The sequence below is a fragment of the Betta splendens genome, chromosome 16 (assembly GCF_900634795.4).
Source record: "Betta splendens chromosome 16, fBetSpl5.4, whole genome shotgun sequence".
In the NCBI taxonomy this organism is placed as follows: Eukaryota; Metazoa; Chordata; class Actinopteri; order Anabantiformes; family Osphronemidae; genus Betta; species Betta splendens.
The window spans coordinates 17,286,304-17,305,335 of record NC_040896.2 but is presented as its reverse complement, the minus strand read 5'-3'; the positions used below and the strand labels follow the sequence as shown (position 1 = coordinate 17,305,335).

Sequence of the window (19,032 nt, the reverse complement as noted above, 5' to 3'; positions counted from 1 at the left end):
ATACAAACCAAAGTGCACAGCATGGGAGGTGGTTGAAGAGGTGGGGAAGTTGTCTGTGCAGTGACACCACTCTGTGCTAATTCATCTGCAGAGGCCTGATAAGATCACCAACGCCCACGTGCTGGGCTCGTCTCCGTGGGCTATCGCAGCTCCAGATCTTCATCAGATTAAATACTGTCTGCGCACGTCACATCGTGAACATCTTTGTTTTCAATTTTATCACCTTGTTTTTCATCAACGAAATGACACAAAAAAAAAATCACGTAGGAAGACGGAGGGGTCGCCCATGTTTATGTGAATTCCATCGTTTGTTGCGAGTCAAATCAGCCTCTGCATCACAGATTGTGATGTTGGTCACGGGAGCCTGTCAATTATTGATGACTGTTGACCCCTTTAAGGGGTTTTCCCTGGCTTCCACTCTTGCCAGGAATAAAGGGCCGCCTCCATCTTCCAGCCTTTAAAGCTTAAGGGACAGACAACACTATACTACAGACGCACCCGTTGTTCCTTTTACGTTTAATGACAAAAAAAGAAAACAAAAAAAAAACAGGACGAAATAAAATATTTACAGCACATACAATGACATAAACACAGTCTTCTGTACAAAGAAATATACATGCAAAAGTAAAAAGAATTCATAGTAAGACATTCAAAATGACATTGCTGCAGTCTTGTTCTATGTATTTAAAATATGACATAGTTATGAGGTTTACTTTGTGGGTCTGGTCAAACTGCTCGACCCTCTCTGTACATCTTTACATCATGAACAGGCTGAGTTTCCCAAAGGCATTTTATTACATACATCCTTCTTTTTCACTGGCTTAGGCCTCCAGGGGATTTCACACACAGGTTGACAGCATGATTTTGGGAAACCCAGATTCACAGCAATAAATAAACATGACGCAAAATGAGAGACTGTACAGACGCACGGCGTTGAACCCAACGCGGTCTGGAAAATCGGACAGTAACGATAACAGCCTTGAACGGAGGCGATGCTTCACTCGCGTCGCCGGGGGTGATTCACTCTACGGCACTTTTCAGGATGAGGTTCGACGTCAAAACAAGAACAACTGGAAGAGATTTGTGTCGCGGCGGAGACGTGTCACGGCTGATGAAGAACCGCGTGTCTGAAGCTCATGGCGATTAATCGAACTGAGACGTGAAACAGTCGAGCAACATACAACAGCATCTACCGAACAAATGTACACAGCAAACCACTTTGTGCACAGCTTGAGAAAAAAAAGACAAGTGAAATATCAAATTTTCCCAGCAACATACCACCAACATGTTCTTATTACAGTAAGAATAAATAAAGCCAGACGGAGCCCGTGTAAACACTCGTTGGTCTGCTTCACCTGTGCTCTGTTATAACTTAACATGAAAAGAAAGGGTCATCAACTTTGGTTTTGTTACAGAAAAGAAAACATAACGAGGACAAAATGAAATCATAAGTGCCTATATATCATAGATACACATTTTTATACATCATTTCTGGAAACCCTCCTCCTGTGTGGGGAGGTTCCGCAGATATTAATACTGAAATCAATACAGAAGAGTTAACACAATACAGACATCTACTGCAGTACCAGATACGTACATGCCTTTTTTAAGAATATAGCTACAACACAAGTCTTCATAAATAGTTGCATAAATGTTAAAGCTGCAACATTGCACATGGGAATCGATGCAAAACACGTGGAGTGCGTTTTCAGAAGCCGTTTTGTTCATAGTGAGATTTCAGCTGGAAGTGACTCGCCTCGGCTCAGCGAGTGACAGCGGCTGCGTTCAATCGAGAGTAATTTTTGCACACGAGGACGAGAGGCAGGATTACTTCATCTACGAGTAAGGCGGATGCAGGCTGAATTGCTTCAATGCTTCAATGCTTTTACAGTTACTATATTTCGCCTAGACGCGTAAACGGAAATGAAAACACCTATTGAACTGAAACAGGAGCGTAAAGATCAGCAGACTATTGCACTGTGTGTCACTACAATGTGTTTCCGGCAAAACGTGGGTTTGGTCGAAGCAGAAGTTCACACGTTTGTCTTGTTTTCTTAGCTATTGACTCGCTGACCTTTGTTTTCCAAAAGGTTCTGTATCAATAAAGACAGGTCTCTGTTTCCTCGCTGTACATTGTTTCATTTACAAAAAGTAATTCTTTCATTACAAAAGCAACATTTTCTCGTGTTCAACCCAAAGCAGCCTCAATAACTCTTATTGTACAGTATTTCTATTTTCTGTCCCCGACGCAAGGCTCGCTCGCGCTCGCGGGTCAAGAAAGCTTGGTTTTCTCCCTGCTGAGTCAAGGTTCGGAATCTCAGACGGACTCCAAAAGTTTTCGCTTTGTTGTGCCGGCATAAGGACAGTATGCCAAAGGTTCGGGGGGGGAGTCAGGGGGTTAATCAGCAGAGTAGTCAGTCAGTCAGCAGCAGCAGGACGTTTGTGGCTTAGTGACGGAGAAGGAAATCCAGGTTCCAGGTTCCTTTAGGTGCGAATCATCCAAACTAGAGTACAGGCTCCCTACATTTACCTACAGGCGTGGTTGAGCAGACGGCTGTGCAAGAAGGCCTTGACCGAGCCGACGGGCCGCACGTCGTTCTGGTGTTTCCGCCTCTCTATGAAGGAGATGAGTCTGGAGGTGTCCAGATGTGCCGTGTGACGGCCCTGAGGCGGCAGCTGAGCGTGGCCGAAGGCGAGCTGCCCTCGAGGCTGGAGCCAGGGCTGCTCCAGGCAGGCCGCCGCCGAGGGCCGGCGCTCCGGCTCGCGCTGGAGCAACAGGCGGACGAAGTCCCGGGCGCCCGCGCTCACGCACTGGAAGTAGTCCTCGGGGAAGCTGAAGTCCAGGCGGCAGATGTTCAGGCACGTCTCCTCCAGACTCTCGTCCAGGAAGGGAGAGGCGCCGCTTAGCACGACGTAGGTCACCACCCCTGGAAAAGGGGCCATCCGTTAGCATCTGTTAGCGTTAGCATCTGTTAGCGTTAGCATCTGTTAGCGTTAGCATCTGTTAGCGTTAGCGTCCGTTAACGTTAGCGTCCGTTACGTTAGCATCTGTTAGCAGGTCAACAGACAAATGGAGAAACACATTCGGTACAAACCTAAGCTCCACAGGTCAGACATCAGGGAAACGGGCTGACCCAGGATCAGCTCAGGAGCAGAGAACTCTGGGCTGCCCAGCAGAGCATGGACGTAGGAGCAGGCGGGACTCAGCTGGACGGCGTCACCGAAGTCTGTCAGCTTGATTATGGGCTGGGACGAGGCGTGTTCCACCATGATGTTCTCCGGCTGCAGCAGCGAGAAATAATTCACATTCTGAATTATTATTTGACCCACAGTGGTCCCCATTGGCATGAACGCATGGGGTTTGAGTGGGTTTGTGACATAATATAATACGTGTATTTACTTTGAGATCCAGGTGTGCGATCCTCCAGCTGTGCAGGTAGTGAAGAGCTTCCAGAACGTCTCTGAGGTACAGGGCCACTTTCTCCTCCGTCAGGTTGCCCCAGCTCACGATGTAATCCAGGAAGCGCCCCTGCTCTGCCCTGGAGACCAAGCCAACAGGCTGTGACGTCTTAGGCAGTGTAACAGTTCATAGTGTCGAATGCCGGTCCCGTACTCACATCTCCAGCACCAGCACGTAGCTGTGGGCCGTCTCGTAGGTGTCCAGCAGCTTGACCACGTTGGGATGCTCCAGGGCCTGTAGGAGCCTGATCTCCCGCAGCACCTGCTCGCGCCGCAGCAGCTTCTTGTTGACGTGCTTGGCCGCCACCGTCCTCTTGCTCCCTCGCTGGTCGCAGCGCTTGATCACAGAGAACCGGCCCCTGTGGTGGAGGAAGTGGGCCGAGCACTGAGCACGAGCTCTCCCCGGGCTGTCTGTGTTTTGTCTGTCTACCGGGCATTAATATTGCTTTAACAGACTGCGGCAGGTGCGTCTGATGGTCTCCTGATTCATACGCTTACTTCCACTCTGACACAGATTCACTACTGATATTGCAAATGCTGACAATTTCCGAAATACTGAGAATTTAAAGCTTTGATGTGGTCACGGCAGTCAGACACAGAAGGCAGTAGGGGATTTCAGGGATTCTTACCTTCCTAGCTCAGTGATCTCAGTGTAGTAGGACTCAAAGCTACCTTTCCATAGAACATCACTGCCATCATCATGAATTCCTGAAAACATGTTAGAATAGGCTCATCTTAGAACTTTTTAAACTTTCTTTTAAACCAAAAAAGATTTGTTTGTAATAGGTCTGACCTGAGACTCGAAGGCTGGCGGAGGAGGTGACGGAGCCGGCGACGTTGGTGGCAACACAAGTGTACACCCCACCGTCCTCGGGAGAGACCCCCAGGATGCGCAGCGCTGCCTCCCCCGTCTCGCTGCAGGGGGGAAAGGGGGGAGAAGAGGGACGGCGTCAGACAGGAAGCAAGCGCGAGCGCGCCAGACGGCACACGCGCTGACACGTGGGCCGGCACCTGTAGGTGACGCTGCAGCGGCCGTCGCCGCTCAGGGGCCTGTGGTCGGGGCCTCGCCAGGTGACAGACGCCCGGGGCCCGCCGCACACCCTGCACCTCAGGGTGACGCTGTCGCCGCTCTCGCACGCCGCGTCGCCCACGGGGATGAGGAACTCTGGGGGAGCTGAGGACACAGCGTTTATGTCGCCGCAGCTCTGACGATGAAGGCGAAATAAAAAAAAAAAAAGGAATGTGCGACGGGTACATACCGTCGTAGATGAAGTTGGGATTGAGAAGCTGCAATGAAAGAACACGATTGAACTTTATGACGACAGAGCGACTTCACCCCAGCTGTGTTGTGTTGTGCTCTACCTTCACGGAGACTTTGTTGGCCAGGCCGTCCTGAGACCTGCGGTGGCCGTTCTCCATTTTCCTCCCTTCCTTGTCCCTTTTTTCCGATTTCCTGCGGATGCGGAGCGCCGTGTGCCACGACAGTGATTTTCTGCGGGGAGCAGACGTCAGCGTTTACTTTCACGCACGTGCGCGCGCGCGACACAGAGAGCACGATGCGCGCCTCGCTCATTCTCACTTGATGGTTCCTTCGGGGAGCTCGGGCGTGATGGAGGATGAGGTGTGTCCCAACACGAAGCCAGGGATCCAGCCCTCGGCCGCGGGGCAGTGCTCGGTGGCGGCCCGGTACACCAGGAACATGCTCTGCTGGTTGCTGGCCAGCATTTGGACCACCTCACCCTGCACCACACTGATCTCATCCTCCTTCACCGCCACGTAGTCCTGGGTCACCAACATGGTGGACACACTGCTGCTGCTACTGCCTTCACTCTGTCAGGGGAGGAGGTGATGCACGCGTTACACAATGGGACCCACAATGACACGTTCACACTCTGATGTCATTGTGAAAAGAGAAGTACAGGCGTTTATCAGTGTACGAGCAGCTTCCCACCAGTTTTAAGATTGATCGTATGCACAAAAAAACAACGTTAACAATTTATTATTTACAGGGCTGTGAGAGAGGGGGTTGAAGAAAGAGAAAGCAGGCGTAGGTGGAACAAACAGATTAGCCTCATTGTTGACCACAGCAGAGCTCAAGGAAGGAGGAAAGATCTTCACACCAGACAAGGGTTTCCAGAGACGAGATTTCTCCCAGGAGGAGAAACTGTGAAAACTTCCCATTCGAGCTGGTGAATGTTAGTGTGCAGCGGCAGCAGAGAAGCGAGCACATACTAGAGCTTTAGCGTGCGTCTCAGTGAGTGGACAGATCAACGCTGTTAGACGCTCCCACGCACGCGCCATGCCGGTGGAGTTAGTGCACTCAGACTGCTGTTACACCTCCGGGGGGCGTTCGGTCGGGTGTTAGTAGCTCTGGGCCTCCCCTCGGCGTCTTACCCCGTTGCTCTGGGTGGACTGCACGGACTGCTCGCTGGTGGAGGAGCAGGTGCTCATGCGGTCCACTTCCTTACTGTGCAGCGAGTGGCGGTGGTGGGAGAGCGTCCCGTGGCTCCCTTTGCCCAGAGAGTCCCCTCCGCCGGCGCCGCTGTCGCCGGGGAGGGGGAAGGAGCCGGACCAGCTGGCGGGGGACGCGGGCACGGCGGGCACCACAGCCCACAGAGCGGTGCTTTTGTGAGCCGGGCTCGGTGGGACCGACGCTTCCTTCCCTCCTCCGCCAGGGGACTGTGGCGAGATCAGCAGAGCCACGGGCGCGACTCGAGCGCTCTTGAGGGACAGATTGAGAGGAGCCACGGCCATTTGCGGTATTCCGGCCGAGTGAGGTTTCTGGGGGTCTTCGTGTCTGGCGCAGCCCTCCATGTTGCCCGATGTCCTGTTACTATTATTACTGTTACTTCCATGAGGACCCTCCGGGACCCTCGCTTTAGGCTCCCCGTTCGTGTCTGAGTAGGGTTTACAGGGGAGGGGCTGCGGGGAGTCGTGGCGATGGGGTGACCACATACCTGCTGTTCTGTCAGGCCCCTCGGGGCCTGGGGGGTGGTGGTGGTGGACGGGTTGGGGAAGGCGCGAGGACGGTTGGGGGATGCGGGAGGGTCGCGAGCGAGGGCCGCACAGAGAAGCGGAGCTGTCCCCGGATCCTCCGGAGCCGCCGCCGCCCCCTCCCCCTCCCATGCTGGAGGAGCTGCTGCCCCCGGGCAGGCCTCCAGTACTGCTGCTGCTACTGCTGGGTGGACCGCCCGGCCCACCCCCACCCACATGGTTCCTCTGATACTCAATGGGGGACGTCAGAGCTGCGGAATCGTGTGTAAAGGTCAAATGAGGCTACTTTTACATGATTAAGCTCAAAGTTGTGTATGAGGCGAGTTGATGCTTTACCATTGAGGAAGTTGCGCTGATTCTCCAGTATCTGGCTGACCTGGTGGACCCAGACCTGACTGACTCCTGGGCTGGTTGAATGGAAGGTGTACCTCTCTAGGTTCCCACTAGAGGATCTGGAAGTAAGCGTGAATTTGCAGGGGTCATCTGTATTTTCCTCTAGACCCAACCAGCTGACCTGGAGTCATGAGGCGCGGAAGGAGGAGGAAAAAGTTAGGAATCTGCCAATACTTTTAGTACTTTGGCATCATCAGTGAGGGGATTTAAAGCAACGCTCACCTTGATGCTGTTCTTGAAGAGGAAGCCGGGAGTAGAGAAGCCCTTCTTCTTGTCTAAAGGCTCACTGAAAATGACGATCTGCTCGAACAGGAAGACTCTCCTCTCCTTCATCCTGGACAGAAGTCCTCCGTCCTGGTCCGAGACCATGAAGGTGTCTTGAAGCAGCAACCTGCCCTGAGCTACAATTTTACCCTGAAGAAGAGACAGAAGACATCACAAGTTTTGGAAAACAACAACAAACCCACAAACCAAGGTCTGCACTGACCCCTTGTGGCAAAGAACTGGAATGACTTTGGAAGACATGAAATATTAATACATTACTCTGCACTAGTGCAGTTATTCAAACCATATACGCAGATGTGCATGGACTCGATTGTATGAAGACCAGACTTACGTCGAAGCCCTGGAGGCGCCCAACATTCATCATGTCATTGCAGCGTTTGGGGACCACGCACATCACCTCCACAGCTTTCTGAAGGACACAACATCCGAGCAAAAGAAATCATAAGAGACGTGTTTCTCGCATGTAGGTGAGTAAAAGAGGATAAATAGCCTGAGCAATAACAGCAAACCTCACCTCCAGCTCTGTGGTGTCTGCTCCTGCCTTCTTAGACACTTTCAGGAGATCCTGTAAAAAACGCAGAAATGATAAATAGCATCAATTAAGTACTGCATTGGTGTGAAAGATTGACAGACTCCACTCGTAAAAGGTTCACCTTCAGTAGCAGCTGGTACTTCATTATGCGTTGCACAGGTTTGATCAGCAGGTCAGTGATCTGCAGGCGATGGCCCAGTCGCTGCTTCAGGTCCTGATGAACATTGAAAATGTTACTAACAGCAGGATGAGCTGTAGGTCGGGCTTTGTGTGAGACGGCTAACTAGCTTACTTCAAAGTACGTGTCGATGTACTCGGACACGATGTGCTCCGATTTGGGCTTGTTCTGGCAGTACACGATGTACATGTGCAGCCGCCGCTCCTGCAAATGAAGTCAGAAACCGCGGGAAGCGTTGGGGAGTCGGGGCTATGATACAGCCTCTTTAAGGCTTTAAAGGATAGGTTTCCCACCTGCTTGACGAACAACGGCGCCAGCCTGTCGGGATCCTCCAAGCACTTCTCCAGCTCGCCCAGGAAAAAGCTGTGAACGGAGGAGAGAGGGAGACATTGTTAAATCCGCCGAGCAGCGCGTCTGCCCGTCTGCTCGGCTCTAAGTGTTGTGCCTCCGAGCAGATATACGACGTTGGCATTTATTCTGGAGGGGGAATCTGTGGTGGCAGCGGTCGGCGAGCGCCAGCGTACTCTTTGTGCCAGTCATAAATCTGGTGGATGTTCCCGAAGACGATCTTGTCTTTCCCTCTCATGTCGTCCGGAACGCCCTCCTCCTTCATCCTGCTCATGTAGCCCTGAGGGGAGGAAAGACGGTAAGACACACAGCGCCATGACCTCTGACGGCTGATCCTGTGCTGTTTTGATGCGTTTTACCCACCTCCACCACCGATCCCAGGTCTCTGACGTAGTCCCTCTCGGTTTCCACGAGCTCCAGTAGCACGTAGCTGAGAGGCGAAACAGAAGCTGTCACCATGCGGTTCTGTCATAGATGAGCGTCCGGGCTCAAAATGCCTTCAACTCACTGTCTCCTCTTCAGGAAGCCGGACTTGCGCTCGTCGAGCTCGTCGACGGGCGAAGAGGACGACAGGAGGGAGTTGTCGGAGGGGTTGAGGGAGGGGGAGCTGCTGTCGCCCTGCTCCACTGACAGAGAGCTGGGACGGTCCTCCAGAGACTAAGAGATAAGAGCCAGAGGGCGGATGTGAGTGAAGCTTCACGACCCCAGAGGGAGCTGGACGTATCTGCATGTACAGAGTGCGGCCGGGGACAGCTGGCGCAGTGAGTCACAGTCCGAGCAGACGAGCAGCAGGCCACGCTCTCCGACAACAGCACCGTGCTCACGGGTGAATCAGTGGAACTGCTGTGTGGACTAATGCGCTCGGTCGCTCTCACCATCTTGCTCTTCACCAGCTCCTCGATGGCGCTGACCAGCTCGGCGGCGCTGGGCGTCTCGGAGCTGCTGGGCCGAGCGGAGAGGCGGGACGCGGACTGGTACGGGGAGAGAAAGCGTTACTGGCGTTACTGGTGTGAAACATGGCGCGTGCGGCGTGGCGGCGCTGCATGCACAGACGTGACACATCTCCACAGACGCTCACCGTTGTCGAGTTTGGACCCCGATATTCCACAATAGGACGGGTCTGTGTGTGATCTCCCTGATAAAAGGATTAATTGGGGGCCAAGTTGGAGCCAGTCACAGGCTGGGGTTTGAGGCGGGTTGAGGTCAGGGGTAGGAGCTGGGATTGGACTGCTCCTCAAGCAGGGGCACCGTGATTGGTCAAACAGCTTACAAACAGCAAACAGCGCTGCTCAATACTCCACGGGGGAGGAAGTGGCCTCTGCAACAGAGCCCAGTCTGAGGTACGGATTTAGGAGCATCCCTTGTACACAACAAGACTCAATGGGGATTTCCCATTGATTCCCAGAAACAACTCAATACTGCAGGAACACATCGATGGCGTATTCGCGCCAACGACAGCAACAGAAAAGTCACAAGCATTCATCAGGCGAACGACAGTGAAGAAAAGCAGGCAAAGAAGTTAAATGAAGAGGGATCCAGACTAGAGGTGACACACTGGTTTTATATGGTCAGATAGGGGAACTGGGAGAGGAGAGAGGCAGAACAGAAATCAACGTAATGCTGAAGGAAGGAGCATGCAGCCATCAGGACCACAGGAGAAACAAGAAGAGCTCATTAGTGGCACAGTCACAGGTTTATATGTGCTTTTCAAAGCAACCAAACACTAAAACTTGGCTGCCCTTATACTGATAACTTCACATGTTCAGTATATATGTATGAGTGAAACGCCCTCAGGAAGCTGCTTCCTGTGAATGTCTGCTGATGGAGCAGAACTCTTTCAAAATAAAGGACAACAACACATAAATCAGGTCGTGTTTGTTCCAGATGCTATGGTGCCCTGTGTTTTCTGCATTCCTCTGTCCGCCACCGTGCAGAGCCCCGTGTGTGTGTGTGTGTGTGTATGTGTGTGTGTGTGTGTGTGTGTGTGTGTGTGTGTGTGTGTGTGTGTGCGCGCGCGCGTGCCGCCCTCGCTGACCCACCTTGTCGTCCTGGGAGTCGGGCTGCAGCAGGCTGTGCTGCTGGATGGCCATGGGGGGGGGCAGGGGGACGGCGTCGGCCCCCTCCTCGCCCTCCTCCTCGCCGCAGCTCTGCATTCCCGACGACGAGGACTTGGACAGGGTGCCGCTGCTCAGCCCTTCGTTGCGCATGCGCTGAAACGGAAAGCGAGGGGTCTCAGGGGGGGCGGTCCTAAACGTCCTGGTCCTCCACCGCTTTGGGTCCTACCTCCTCCAGGGTCTCGTCCTGCGGCGTGGCGGCGCTGTCGTCCGAGTCCTTCTGGGAGCCGGGGATGGCGTCCATGTTCTTCCTGGCGCCGTCGCGGTTCTTCTTGTGCTTGTGGGCCAGCTTCTTGACGTGGCCGTCCGCCTTCCCGGAGCTGAGCCTCCTCACGGGGCTGGTCAGCCACTTCCTCAGCGTGTTGCCTGGACGCTTGGGGCCCGGTGAGCTGTGATGGCCCAGCGTCTGGCTGGAGCCGGGCTGCAGGGCGTCGTTGCTGGACACGGACAGCGTGTCTAAAAGGGGGGGGGGGGGGTAGAGAAGAGGTGGAGGTTCAGAAAGACTCTATCATGTTGCTAAATTCTCCCAGTAGACTAGAGCTGTAATCCAGGTGATTACCGCTGTCTGGAGCTGCTAAAGGTGTGTTTATACCAGAACAGACGCTGCAGTGAAACAGTCCTGCAACATGAGGGAGAAATCAAAATAACAACCGCCCAAGACAAAGAGAATGCTGATGATGAGAGGCAGCGTGCGCCCGTTTTATTGTCCTGTTTTCACTGTTGTGTGCAGTAGGCAGCCCGGCCTCCCCCTCAGAGCGATAGCAGCTCCTCAGGGAACCTGTAGGAGGAGGATCTACTGCACTCAGACCAGAAACGGGGGCTAGGAGCTTGGGAGTAAATGCTGTGAAGAACGAGACACGTTCCAGGATACTGCATTCTCAGGGAAAGACAGATGCTCTGAGTGGAGCTGGAGCCAAACTAAATCAACACACAGTATATATGTGGCAAAATAATCCACGCGAGTGTCCGCCAGATCGGCCCATCTGTGTCCGTCTCCACCAGCAGCTCGGTTGAATAACGAACGCTCGGAGGATTTTAGGCTCTCGCTCTCTTTGCTATGAAAGCGGCTGAACGCAGCTGCTTCGCGTTAACGCGGGTCTCATGAACGGCAGGTGTGGAGCACGGAGCCGGCGCTTCCCCCTCGACGGAGACGGCTGCGTGTGAACGCGCCTGCGTGTCAGAGAGCGTGTTTTTACTGCTGATGTGAAGCATGTGTGCGGACGTCACGCGCGGGCTCTGCACGACCGGCGTCTCCCACAGCGGCAGCCGGGTTCTCCATCCAAGCGGTCTCTCGGCCTCCACATGTTGCAGCTGCTGATATCTGGATTTCCCCATTATCCATGCCAAACGTGGCGTCCTGCTATGACAGATCTGGAGGCGGACAGAACCTGGTGAGCTTCGCCACACAGCTACAGTACTAGTTTGCATCATGCCACACGCTACGTTACATTGGGTGCGAACCTGTGGTTTAACAGTGTAACGGTCAAACTGAGGTTCATGTCAGGACTGGTGTAGAACAAGCCCACTGCTTCCCTCAGGCACAAGGTAGCGTGTTGTCATCATGTCGTACATGAGGCCACTGAGCTCCACCTCCTGTCCTTTATATGACACGGCCGAAGTCTTCAAATTCATCTGACATTCCCCGTCAGTGAAAAATAACCCTTGAGACCCCCCCGCGCACACACACACACACGCACGCACGCACGCACGCACGCACGCACGCACACACACACACACACACACACACACACACACACACACACACACACACACACACACACACACACACACGGCTTCTGACCTTTGTCCCCGCGGGGGGTCTTCACCTCATGAACAGCTGTGTGTTGCAGGACAGTGATGCTCACCTGAACACAACTGTGTTCAGATAGTTCACCAGCCGCTTTCTTCTGCGCCTCCAGAAGTTCGCCAATGATCCTGTGACCTACCGATAATCTACCGTAACACACAGATTTACAGCCCCGGGTGCGTCTCAAAATAGGAGGGAGGGGAGGCCGAGCCGTCCCAAAGGTCCGCGCGGCCCCGGAGAGGCATGCCTCGGATTCCAGAGGTGTCACCGGGGGGGCGCCTCTCGCGCGGCCGCATGCTGGAGGTGTGGTTCAGACACAGACGCACGTCTGGGGGTGGAGGAGCACAGTCGGACAAAGCTCCAGGGGCTTTGGCTGGAAGCTCGGTGAAACTGGGGACAATGCTGGCAGACAGTTGCCAGTTTGTGGGGAGGTTCAGAATGCGGAGACCGCAGTCTGACATTTATAGTTGGTGTGAAGCACACAAACATTTAACTAAGACTCAGACAAACACAGGCGACGAGCTCCTGGTTGTTTCATTCTTCTGCATTCGACCCCCTGGTTCTTCCTGCTCCCCGGAGGCTACGGCAACATGTTCTTCCCATCTGTTTGCTGCCAGCCGGACCTGGCGTCCACACACAATGCCGTCAGAGTCACTCCAGCAGATTTAACATCCCATCGGGCAGCGTTCGCCGAATTGCTCTCCCCACAATAATGCCACAACATAATCCACCCTCTGTTTTGAAGTCTCTTTGCTTTTCCTGACCGTGACGTTATCCCCAGCGCGGCGCAGCGCCGAGCACAGGAACCCGAGATTGAAAAATTGTCGGTTCGCACGAGCAGCGGCGCAAAGCCGACAATTACGCCGCTATTCGCGGTACACGCGATGGAGGCACCTACCCAGATCCAGCAGCCAGAACTTGCAGTTGTTCGAGGGTCCTCCCTGCGCCGAGTCCATGGAGCCGAACGGGTTCAGTGACACCAGAGACTCAATCCCACGGGCCATGTCCGGCGCCAGTCAGCTGTCAAGCCTCTGAAACGCCCACTTCGAACATTCCCTCGCGGCACAGCGCGACATCCGACTGCAAAATCCCTATGCCAAACCAGAGGCGGCTCTAAGACTGAATGACGCTGTGGAGGTAGAAGTCGTTCTGCTGAAGTCCAGCGTGGGGAAGAAAGGAGACGTGGGATGTTGTCTTTGTACCTCCCTCCCTCCCTCCCTCCTCAGGGGGCGGCTGTGAGGATACTGGGCGAGCCTCCGCGGTGCCTCTCCTGTTCCAAAGGGATGTCTGGAAACATGCAGCACATCTACCGTACAACCCTTTGTAGAGGCGCCCACTCAGTTTGTGTGGGCGGGCCCATATTTCACAGGCATTAGGATGCACGCAAGGAGTGCGGGAGACTTGGGAATAAATATAGACGTGGTTATGAAATGAACAGCAGAATGTGTGTCACATTCCTCGGCTGTTTTCAAACTGTTTGGTTTTGTAACTACTAGTAAACGTATATTCAGCGCTCCGACATGGGACAATGGCCGCATGCACACCGAGCTCCACTGAGCAGCTATGCAGACTTGATGCACAAAGAGTTCTCTGTTCCACCTCTAGTCTGTGTGTGTGTGTGAGTCTACTTTGGCATTGAACACACATGCTGCCCGCTTCCTGTATAAACAACCCACACAACACACACCTGACTTCCACTTCCTATAGATTCCTCTAAAGCACAATCATTCATCTGTGTAACCTTTTGTATATGATGTTTCCATCCCTCACATATAGATGTGTCCTACTCTTATTTTACACTAAAGCATCCCACAATAAGAGCAGACTGATTCTACTGTGCGTGCGCCCTTGGGTTCGACTCTATTCTGCTCTTCCAGACGCAGACATCGGCCCCCAGCAGTTAATTATTCCTCACGGTGGGCCACAGCGCCTATTTTAATCACCTTAACCATCACCCTTGCTCAACCCCGGACCAAGCGGCCGACACAGTGAGTCGGGAGACAGAAAAAGGCTGACAGCGCTGCACAGACATTTCATTTCGCTACGTCTCTTTCTCTGCTGGTTGCCCTCCGTCACTCCCTCTGACCACACAAGTAAACAGACGCAAACCACAAGGCCTGGTTGTGCAGAATCGAGAAACCAAATAACCACACGACGAACAGAAACTTCAGCGAGACACTGTGAACCTGCAGCTGCATGAGTAACCTACTGTTAGTAGCTGGGAATCTGCCCTTTCCTGAGTTAATGCTCAGAACATGAGAACAGGCGTCACCGCTGGGCATGACTCACACTTAGACCCCATAGGCATTGACAGATAATTCCCATAGTCACAGCATTTGATGCATCTGCAGCTGGTGTCATGCTAACACAAACAAAGAAAGGAAAAAAAAAAGCTCTGAAACCCTGTTAGTGGTTTGTTTCCTCTAATTGGATCCTTTAGGCGTGAACAGATGCAGACTCTGGCATCATGTCCTTCAGGGTCTCCGACCTCAAATGGCCGTCCATTACGTGCAAGAAGATTGAGGGGCTGCTTGTTATAAACACAATTTGGATTTCCATGATTAGGATTGCTACAATGCTTGTAAAAGTAGAAATGATTTTAGAATCTTGAAAGAGAGCAGCGCTTTGAGCAGACGGTCCACAGTTGCATAGCAACAGCCAGAAATACATTTACTGTACATCCTTTACCCAGCATCTGTCAAGTGAGATGTGAAGGCACCTCCAGCAATGCCCGTTTGCAAACAACAGGTCCCTCCTATCACCAACCCCTCATGTGTCCATGTGTCAACGGCTCCTCCTACTGTACCTTTGTGGTTGAAGAGTCCCTCCATCTCCACGGAGGACCTGGAGTGGGCGATGCAGAGCACGGAGCAGGGCACGATGCCCTCCTGGGCCGGGCAGTGGTCGGTGGTGCGCACCAGGCACCAGTCGGGCTTGTCGTGGAGTCGCTCCAGGACCTCCACCGTCTGGCCCCTGCGCACCGTCAGCTCCCCGCCGCTGCCGTTGGCGGCCACGAAGTCGTGGATCACCACCGTCAGCTCGCAGCCACCGGACAGCTGCAGTGGAGGGAGGGGGGACAGAGGGGGTGACTCCATTTCATCCAGCTAATTGCACTGTGTACACACATGCACTGATCGTGTTTTGGAGCTCTGCTCAGCGTGTTGCAGGTGTCATACATCTTGAGCATGTGCTTCCAGACGGAAGCTGTGTAGAAATCATTCGCTAACTCCACATGTCCGTGAGCGGCGCGTTAAAGTAAACACGCGATGACGACCGATGACTCATTCTAGCACAGAAAACGTCACCATGACAGTGTGACTCTGACCATCGGCGTCCACGCAGGGGCGGGTCTAGTCACCGTGCTCCCAAGGTTGTTGCACTGAGCGCATGGAACAAAAGGCGGCCGCTCGTGATGTGTTGCTCCCTATTCTTTTCTTTTTGCTCATAGAAACGTGATGTTGCCCACAGAAAGATGTGCAGCAACCAGAGGGTGAGCGGGTTCAAGTTACGACCCCTCCAATCATCACTGCTGCTGATGTTTCCACTACACAGAAGCATTTCAGTTTAAGCGACAGCACATATCGAAGAAATTAAGATTAGAAAACACTAGATGAATACAGTTGTTTTAACATTCTGTTCTTTTACAGTGCATTCACACAAGCATTCACACAGGTCATGCCACAACCCCCCCCCCCCCCCCCTTATCGCAGGCTGCTGTAATTCCTACACTGCCGCACTCTCTACGAAAACACAGCATTCAACATCAAATTAGCCTTTTCTCTTGCAAACAATGTGGAACACATTACTTGCGACATACCCGCTGGTAGTGCGGCAAAGCCAGAGAGCTGAGCAGCTGAGAAACAGGATGTGAGCTTCTATCCTCTAGTCTCTCCATTGTTTTCCACTCCCTCATTGCGAAAGGAACCCCCAGCAGACCTGACCTCTACGGTCCACTCAATTCTCCAAAGCAACTTTCAGGAGGTGCTCAACACATAAACACAAGGTGGCTGGGAAGTACTGGTTCCTCTCTCATGGAATGTCCCTCTTGGTGATTTATTCCCAGGTCATTAACGTCCGGCTCCGTTAGAACATCCCCGGACCGTCAGCAACGCTGCTTTCCGCTGTGACGGCAACTCTCCACCGCGAGGCTCAATCATCGAGGCTTAAACGATTCCCCGTTGGGTGCCGCTCTCCCAGAGCCGAGCTTTTAATCCATCCGTGTCCTTAAACAACTCTTTCCGCTACTGTGCATTTATCGGGCAAAACCATCACCTGGCGGTTTGAGGACGCGGAAAAAACGAAACAAAACAAACGCTGCGCTTAAAGCAAAAAAGTGAGATCGATAGCTGTGAGGACCTAAAACTGTGCTCTCCTGTCTGCCATACAGACGAGCATCCTCTGTGAAGAGAGCGTAGGAGGCTGAAGCTGCTGACACACAAGTCAGTCACTGAAGCATGGGCACACACGGGAACATAGGCGCACACACACACACACACACACACACACACACACACACACACACACACACACACACACACACACACACACACACACACACACACACACACACACACACACACACACACTAACACTAGCACAGACACATCACTGTGACCGCCTCTGAATGAGAGGTCTCACGGAGAGACAGAGGCAGCGATAGAGAGGCATTCAAAGCGAGAGCCCGGTGCACAAACTCCAAATTACTGACGGCTCATGCATGTGGGTCTGTCCTAAGGAGAAACAATGGGGAATTAATTGGTGCAGCTTCCTACCAGACCACCGCTGAGCTCCGGTAGCTACACGGTGGGAGCGAACGCGCTAAGATAGCTTCCTTTTAATTGCAGCGTGAAGCTGGGGAAAGTCCAAACGGGGTGTGAAAGTAATGACCTCACGTGTTTATAATTAGCAGGAAATAAAAGCACGGAGTCGTTTTATGCGTGTGCATGCGTGTGCGTTTGCCGTGCGCTCCCTCATACTGAGCGTGGGAGGACAGGCCTTCTGTGCTGCTATCACCAGCTCCAACCGCGGGCCGAATCTGCCTCCTTCCCGTGAGCTGGGACCCTTTCGCTCTCTCACTCAAACACGCAGGGAGCTCTGTCAGAGGGACGGCTTCTGCCCGTGCCCGCGTGCACCCGGGACGCCCCTGTGACGCTCCAGTCGCTGATGGCTGAGCATTGGTGGAGTGGCGTGAATGCGCGCGTGTGGCACACGTTCATGCAGATGGCTGGAGGTGTGTGTGTTCCTACCTTATCGCTGTCCAGTGTGTTCTGGGATGTCCGTGACGCAATGGAGATAGTGTCCGGCTGGCTGCTGGCATCTCCCTGGCTATCCAGCTCTTCTCCATCCCTGCAGGCAGACAGCCATTAATAATATACACTATCTCAAATTTCAATAAATGTAATAGTGGAAATGTTTGTATATTAGTTTATTTTCCTCTGATTGATTTACGTGCAACCAATCCCCAGGTTGCTGGTGTCTGTGTGTCCTATGTTAACAGCACCACGCGTTAGCTTCACTGTCCTCTTACCGTCTGCCCTTGTGTTTGGCCGTGGTGGCCTTGGGGATGTGGATGGGCTCCTTCAGAGCGCCGCGCAGGTGGATGGTCCGCTCCTGGATCACCTCCCGAATGTGTTTGATCCAGTCCTGTTTATTTTCAAGACTGGAAGCCTGCGACAGGACACGTGACACGATGAAAGGCGAGGAGCACGCGCTTCCACAAACACACCACGGACATTTATTGTTAGCCCTCGGTGTGTTTACGTCACTGAGCCGATTGGTAGACGCTGTGTTTAGCATATGACTACCCTCGTCCGTGTCTTCTCTCCCCTCACTTAGCAACTGGCAGCACCAAGGCTGCTGTGGCGCCGCGTTACATAAGGCTCGGATTAATACGATCATCAGAAGTTATGCAACAGGACAGAACGCTGTAACACACTGCTTCTGTCTCACAGGCCGACACATAACTATGCACACACCCTGAATAAAACATCGCTTCTGACTCAGTGGCTGTGAGAACTACCAAGTTGCCTGTGACTTTGGATGAAGACCCTTCATGCCAACGCTAATGCTCATGAGTGATGACTGGAGAAGTGGCGCTAAAGTAACACTCCACCCCCTGCTGGGAGCAAACTTTCTTGGGAACAATGTAGGATTTCGTGGGGGTGGACGACACGCTCATCCTCTATTTTACATTCAGTACAGTGCTGGAAATGGATCAGAACACACATAAACTGAATTTACACATTTATCCCCAGTGATAAAATCAACATCTTCATACCTTGAGGACTATCTTGTTGTCTGACGTCGGGGTTCTTCCCACCCACAGCGCAAACTTACACGGGTCTCCCTCCACATGTTCCGTCACGCCGAGCTCTGATGTCTGTGGAGGGGAAATAATCCGAGCACAAATAAAATGGATTAGGAGTGTTGGATGTGCATCTTGTGATGTGCTGGCCTCGAGCCCAGTCGAAGCACATAAAGCAGCACTTGACTCACAAACAGCTTGCTCTTGTAGAGGTATTTGCTGCGCCCATTGGAGTCCTTGACTTCTTTGCTGAAGACCAGCGACATTTCGAAGAGGAAGAGGTGACGATCGCGACCCTTGCGGATGAGAGTCTTGGGATCCCACACCTGGAAGGAGTCCTGGAGTATCAGCTCTCCTTGGGAGTCAATGTTCCCATCGAAACCTGATGGCGTCAAGGGAGAGGGAGAATAAACTCATTTAGGGGAGACGGAATGTGTGTACGCTATGTACAAACATGTCCGTGGGTGGCAACCGAAGTGAAGCTGAATGAAAGTTACGTCTGAGTCATAGCTGAGCAATTTTTGTTAAAAGGATATTAAAAGTGACGAAAATGATTCTATTAAAAAACACAAAGTCGAAGTCCAGCACGGTCAGCGAGGCGGTGTGTGTGTGTGTGTG

The 19,032-nt window shown here is 52.8% G+C and overlaps 2 protein-coding genes across 2 annotated transcripts in view; both read right to left on the bottom strand.

Annotated features, from left to right (window-relative positions):
- Positions 1-497: 497 nt before the first annotated feature.
- On the bottom strand, positions 498-5,256 carry LOC121201716 (triple functional domain protein-like). The gene is made up of 10 exons (XM_041067820.2): positions 5,039-5,256; positions 4,822-4,951; positions 4,719-4,746; positions 4,471-4,633; positions 4,253-4,374; positions 4,089-4,167; positions 3,618-3,818; positions 3,401-3,539; positions 3,096-3,282; positions 498-2,927 (listed from the first exon to the last, which is right to left on the bottom strand). Exons 1-10 carry the CDS (start codon positions 5,254-5,256, stop codon positions 2,527-2,529), a joined length of 1,668 nt encoding a protein of 555 aa, XP_040923754.1. The 3' UTR covers positions 498-2,526.
- Positions 5,153-19,032, bottom strand: part of LOC114843186 (triple functional domain protein-like) — a 26,513-nt gene continuing 12,633 nt past the window's right edge. The window contains exons 25-44 of the mRNA XM_029129475.2: positions 18,606-18,796; positions 18,388-18,489; positions 17,638-17,777; positions 17,357-17,456; positions 14,917-15,166; positions 10,473-10,759; positions 10,229-10,399; positions 9,065-9,160; positions 8,698-8,846; positions 8,553-8,619; positions 8,366-8,469; positions 8,135-8,204; positions 7,956-8,045; positions 7,785-7,877; positions 7,646-7,696; positions 7,463-7,540; positions 7,069-7,260; positions 6,790-6,967; positions 6,417-6,704; positions 5,153-5,289 (exon numbers count right to left, since the gene is read on the bottom strand). Coding sequence (XP_028985308.1) covers positions 5,285-5,289; positions 6,417-6,704; positions 6,790-6,967; positions 7,069-7,260; positions 7,463-7,540; positions 7,646-7,696; positions 7,785-7,877; positions 7,956-8,045; positions 8,135-8,204; positions 8,366-8,469; positions 8,553-8,619; positions 8,698-8,846; positions 9,065-9,160; positions 10,229-10,399; positions 10,473-10,759; positions 14,917-15,166; positions 17,357-17,456; positions 17,638-17,777; positions 18,388-18,489; positions 18,606-18,796 — 2,702 coding nt within the window. The 3' untranslated portion in view covers positions 5,153-5,284. The remainder of the gene's footprint in view (positions 5,290-6,416; positions 6,705-6,789; positions 6,968-7,068; positions 7,261-7,462; positions 7,541-7,645; positions 7,697-7,784; positions 7,878-7,955; positions 8,046-8,134; positions 8,205-8,365; positions 8,470-8,552; positions 8,620-8,697; positions 8,847-9,064; positions 9,161-10,228; positions 10,400-10,472; positions 10,760-14,916; positions 15,167-17,356; positions 17,457-17,637; positions 17,778-18,387; positions 18,490-18,605; positions 18,797-19,032) is intronic.